At 46.3% G+C, this 6,098-nt stretch overlaps 1 protein-coding gene across 11 annotated transcripts in view; it reads left to right on the top strand.

Moving 5' to 3' along the window:
• Positions 1-3,532, top strand: part of LOC145424188 (uncharacterized) — a 35,574-nt gene extending 32,042 nt beyond the window's left edge. For all 11 annotated transcript variants that reach the window (XM_080297267.1, XM_080297274.1, XM_080297252.1 and 8 more), the window contains one exon: positions 2,397-3,532. In XM_080297267.1, the coding sequence (XP_080153393.1) occupies positions 2,397-3,089 (693 nt within the window). In that variant the 3' untranslated portion in view covers positions 3,090-3,532. The remainder of the gene's footprint in view (positions 1-2,396) is intronic.
• The last annotated feature ends 2,566 nt before the right edge of the window (positions 3,533-6,098 follow it).

A 6,098-nucleotide genomic window follows, 5' to 3' on the forward strand; every position in this document is an offset into this window, starting at 1 on the left:
TCAACGCACACCTCCGGCAGAGCTTCAACAGCATTCCGAGGGAGACTGGGGACATTGAGTCCGAATGGACCATGTTCAGCGTCTCCATTGCCGAAGCTGCTGCATTGAGCTGCGGCCGCAAGGTGGTTGGTGCCTGCCGCGGTGGTAATCCCCGAACCAAATGGTGGACACCAGAGGTCAAGGGAGCCACCAGGCTGAAGAAGGAGTCCTATCGGGCTTGGTTGGCCTGTGGGACTCCGGAGGCAGCCGACAGGTATCGACAGGCCAAGCGGAATGCGGCTCGGGCAGTGGCTGAAGCAAAAACTCGGGTGTGGGAGGAGTTCGGAGAGGCCATGGAAAAAGACTTTCGGACTGCCTCGAAGAGATTCTGGCAAACCGTCAGGCGTCTCAGGAGGGGAAAGCGGTGCTCTACCTGCACTGTGTATAGTGCTGGCGGAGCGCTGCTGACGTCGACTGAGAAAATTGTCGGGCGGTGGAAGGAATACTTCGAGGACCTCCTTAATCCTACTGACACGTCTTCCGAGGAGGAAGCAGAGTCTGGGGATGAGGGGAATGACCCACCAATTTCCGGGGGCGAGGTCACTGAGGCAGTTAAACAACTCCTTGGTGGCAGAGCCCCTGGTGTTGATGAGGTCCGCCCCGAGTTCCTGAAGGCTCTGGACGTTGTAGGGCTGTCCTGGTTGACACGCCTCTGCAATGTTGCGTGGAGATCAGGGGCAGTACCTGTGGACTGGCAGACCGGGGTGGTGGTCCCCATCTTTAAGAAGGGGGACCGGAGGGTGTGTTCCAACTACAGGGGGATCACACTCCTCAGCCTCCCTGGGAAAGTCTATGCCAGGGTGCTGGAAAGGAGAGTTCGTCCGCTAGTCAAACCTCGGATACAGGAGGAACAATGCGGTTTTCGTCCTGGTCGCGGAACACTGGACCAGCTCTTTATCCTCTCCAGGATACTTGAGGGTGCATGGGAGTTTGCCCAACCAGTCTACATGTGTTTTGTGGACTTGGAGAAGGCATTCGACCGTGTCCCTCGGGGTGTCCTGTGGGAGGTGTTGCGGGAGTATGGGGTGTCTGGCCCATTGCTACGGGCCATTCGATCCCTATACGACCGTTGCAAGAGCTTGGTTCGCATTGCCGGCAATAAGTCGGACTCGTTCCCGGTGGGTGATGGGCTCCGCCAGGGCTGCCCTTTGTCTCCGGTTCTGTTCATAATTTTTATGGACAGGATTTCTAGGCGCAGCCAAGTGGCGGAGGGCTTTCGCTTTGGTGGCCTCAGAATCTCATCTCTGATTTTTGCAGATGATGTGGTTCTGTTGGCTCCATCGGGTGAGGGCCTCCAGCTCGCACTGGAACGGTTCGCAGCCGAGTGTGAAGCAGCGGGAATGAGGATCAGCACCTCCAAATCTGAGGCCATGGTTCTCAGCCGGAAAAGGGTGGAGTGCCCACTCCGGGTCGGGGATGAGTTCCTGCCCCAAGTGGAGGAGTTCAAGTATCTCGGGGTCTTGTTCGCGAGTGATGGGAGAAGGGAGCCGGAGATCGACAGACGGATTGGGGCTGCGGCTGCAGTAATGCGGACGCTGCACCGGTCCGTCGTGGTGAAGAGGGAGCTGAGTGTAAAAGCGAAGCTCTCAATTTACCGGTCGATCTACGTCCCTACCCTCACCTATGGCCACGAGCTGTGGGTAGTGACCGAAAGAACGAGATCGCGGATACAAGCGGCAGAAATGAGCTTCCTCCGAAGGGTGGCTGGCCTCTCCCTTAGAGATAGGGTGAGAAGTTCGGCCATCCGGGAGGGGCTCAGAGTAGGGCAGCTGCTGCTCCACATTGAAAGGAGCCAGCTGAGGTGGTTCGGGCATCTGACAAGGATGCCCCCTGGGCGCCTCCTGGGTCAGGTGTTCCAGGCATGTCCCACCGGGAGGAGGCCCCGGGGCAGACCCAGGACACGCTGGAGAGATTATATCTCTCGGCTGGCCTGGGAACGCCTTGGTGTTCCCCCGGATAAGCTGGAGGAGGTGGCTGGGGAGAGGGAGGTCTGGGCCTCTTTGCTTAGGCTGCTGCCCCCGCGACCCGGCCTCGGATAAAGCGGATGAAGATGGATGGATGGATGGATGGATGTTTGGAACAACTCTGCTCATTAAACTGTGTTAGCATGTTAGCAATTCTACTGCATGGAAAAGCAGCTCTGAGTGATTATTCAGATTTTCCTTTCAGTTATGATTTTAGTATTACTGTAGTATTATGGTGGTAGTATTGTAGTTATTGCAGCCCAGTAAACTGAGTGTGTTAACTGAAACAGTCAAATGTAGTTGGACGTCTGCAGAGATGCTCTTTATTTCAGGCGACGTTCAGGATACAAATGTTGAAGGACTGACTTTCACTGTCTTTGTGTCTTTGTTTAGAAGCAGAGCGACACAGATGGATCCAGTTCTCAACCCTGTCATCACTGTGGTGGTGGGAAAGACTTTCATTGTGACCTCTGTGGAAAAACTTTCAGTCGGCAAAAGACCCTAAAAGTACATCAACGTAGACACACTAGAGACAAACTGAAATACTGCAAAGAATGTGGGAGAAGCTTCACCACACCAAGTGAGTTAAAACAACATGAACTGATTCACAGTGGGGTTAAAAAGCACTTCTGTGATCAGTGTGGGTCATCCTTCACCACTGCAGGTGAGCTTAAAACACACAAACGAGTCCACACAGGAGAGAAACCACACAAGTGCAGACACTGTGAGAGAAGCTTCTCACATTCAAGTACTCGTAACAGGCATGAACGTGCACACATGGAAGGAAACTACAGCTGTGACCAGTGTGACAAGAGCTTCAGGAATCTCAGTTCATACTCTGCACACAAACGATCCCACGTTACTAATAAACTGTTTCACTGTTACCAATGTGCCCAAACATTCACCTCATTGTCTGCTCTGTGCAAACATCAGCGCCATCACTCAGGGCTGAAATCACTCCCATCACTGGATCACAGTGAATCTGAAGACACAGAAAGATCCTCTGGTTTCTGTGTCAGCCTCAAAAAGCTTGAGATCAGGCTCCACAGAGTTCAGATAGAATCATTTAAACTTGTGTTGAACTGAACTGGTTGCTGGGCTGAACTTCTACATAATACAGATCTACATGGGATCTTCTTTTCTGTTGTTTTACTGAGTCAGTTTTTGTCCTTTTTTCTCTGTCCTGGTTTTGCTCGTCTGTAAATGATTGAAACTCAGTCAAACAGTTCATTGTTCTCCAGCAAAACGTTTTGGAAACTCATGTTTAACCTTTAAAACTCTGACATGTTTTAGCACACAAGGCTTCATCGGGGAGTTCACTCATGATTGGACCATGAGAACAAAGGTTTTTAGTTCTTTCAAAGAGAGTCTTGGAGATGTTTGATGTTTCTGTTTTTCTGAAACCACCTGAAAGAAAAACTATTTTTCTTGCTTTATGTAGTGTGGAAGTTTTTAATGTTTCTTCATCTGTGATGTTCTTGAATGTGTTCACGTGAAGATGGTACAAATAAACTGTCCTTTCAGCTTTAGCTCCTAATTTATTCATTATTTATGGTTGTAGCACAGCAGCCGTCTCTTGATTAACACATGGAGGGCTCGGGATCTGATGGTGTCGTCTCCCTAATTTGCCCACTCAGTAAATCTCACTCATGGCCAAGAAATTGAAATAAACCTTGTTTCCCTGCTGGATAGTGATCCACTGTAACTCTGCTCCTCCTTCCTGTTTAGGATTTCTGTGGCTGAAGTAAAATTCCCTCCATCCATTACTTATCCCAGCTAACCCAAAGTGAAATAAAGTTTTGCTGGTCTTAAAAAAGCATTACAATAATGGGCATTACCAATGCAAACTGAATGATACAGAAGATGAAAGAAGAGACTTTGATCAGTTAATAAAGCTCATGATCTGGATTCATTGTGGCTGCTACACAGATACTTCTGGGTCACTTCTCTCAGTTAGGAACCTTCCTCACCAAACTGACTGTTGGACCACACCCCTGGTTTCATGAGAAATTGTTTCAGCCATGATTTCTCTTCCTGTATTTCAGAGTAAAGACTGAAGTGACAAATGGAAGCATGTTTAAAAAACACAATGTGAGAGAGACGTTGAGGTCCTTAGAAGTTACCCTGGGTTTTTCTGTCACCCTGCTAGATGTTACACACCTTGTTATTGGACTGATTTCTACTGCTGGACTACTCCTGCGGAGAGTAACAATACTCTTACTAATTAGCTCCCTTTCACACCTTTGGGGATATTTATTTTTGTGTTTGCAGCGCTGTGAGCCAGAACAGCGAGAGAAAAATCTGCAACAGCGACGAGCCGAATGCTTACGTGAATCGCAGCAGCTGCACATGTGCTACGCTGAATTAGAGGATATCTTTGCTCTGGATTTCTATTTCTATATGATTCTTCTTGCATCTAAACAAAGATGATTCAATTTGCTAAATGTTGATGGCTCTTCGTGCTCAGGTGTAAATGAGACGTAATATTTGCTCTTGGTTTGGTTCTCCTGTACAGAACCTTGCAGTACAACAGAAACCTAAAAACATTATTTGTAGTTGTTATTCTTAGTTGTTCTGCTGCCTAAATACCACAGGGTCTGATTATGAAGTTATTGAGCTGCACATACTTTACGACCTGCTTAAGTTCGAGGTCACAGCGTCTGTAGAGCAGCTGGAACATAATGAAGTCTACAAGGTTAAAGTTTTCTCTTCAGTTATTGTTCTTTCTGCTGCTTGGTTTGATGGAGCTGAGAGCTTTTGTTTTTATTATTGTTATTATAATTATCATTAATATTTTACTCTCTAGAAGCTTTAAAATAGTGTTTGTGTTTGAAAAAATTGATTTAAGAATTGAACAGAAACATCTGTCCTTCTGAAAATCGCCCAAAGGCACGGAGACAAGTCAAAGGATGCAACCTGTAACTTTCTCTTCCTTCATGTCAGGACCATCATCCATGATTTATATAAAATGCATATAGCAACAGTAGCACTTTAGTTTGGACTTTATGATTTCTGTAACTGGAAAATATTATTTTGTTTAAAGACAGAAGAGACCGCATAGTTGCAACATCAAAGGGAAATATTAATTAATTAGCATCAAGTATATTTGTTGCTTAAGCGTTTGCACTATAACTTAAGTAGGATTATAACTTTTAAGGAAGGAAAGATTTCAGATATTTAGTTCACTGTTTCAGTTATTTTATATGAAATTAAAACATTTACGTTGGTCAAATATGATGCTCTAAATCAAATAAAAGTTTGAAAATAAATGATGTATTTTTAAATGCTGCAACAAATGTTCACAAAAAGTAACTATAATTAAAACCAGTTAAACAAAATCAAATGTTTGAATCATGTTTAACCAAATGCCAGGCTGGAGAGCTGAACCTAAAGTATACGTAGAAAGATTTCAACATCTGAGCAGGTTTTAATGTTTTTATCACATATAAATGTCACAGCAGTGGGTCCTGGCCCAATGCTTTGTGTTTTTGGTTTTCTTTGACTCTTGTTTTTCTTGCTTTTTGTTCTTCTTATTTATCAGGCTCTCAGTAATCTTAGTTCTCCCTCCCTCAGTGTTCATTTCAGCCTGTGTTTAGTTTCTGTTCCCGTGTCCCACGTTTCATCGTTTCATGTCGAGTCAGCCCTGTCTCTCTGTTTCCTGTGTCTCCCCAGTCAGCCCCGCCTCCCTCGGGCACTCATGTGTGATACAGAGTAATAAACCTGACTACATTTGCTACACTCTCTTTATTACCTGTTACTTTAAAACTCATACACTAATTATGTCTGCCCATCTCTCTAATGTGAAGGTCAAAGGTCAACATCCCAGTGACATAAGAATAATCCCAAAGGGGCAAAGGCAGCGGTTAATTTAGCACATTTAGCATTAAGGGTACAGCAAGGATATACTTTTACTTATTGTGGCAGGGGTGTGGTCTCTGGCCTGCTGCAGTGGAGGCTGGTGGCGGGACGTTGGACGGCACAGGTGAGGGTGATGGAGCTCATGACTCTCCCCTTTATAGTGACGGAGGAGACTGGCGTGGGGGAAGCCGAGGAGAGAGCTGGTTTCTGGCTACAAAGACGGCGTCAAACCAGAAA

Source organism: Astatotilapia calliptera, chromosome 3 (assembly GCF_964374335.1).
Source record: "Astatotilapia calliptera chromosome 3, fAstCal68.1, whole genome shotgun sequence".
NCBI lineage: Eukaryota > Metazoa > Chordata > Actinopteri > Cichliformes > Cichlidae > Astatotilapia > Astatotilapia calliptera.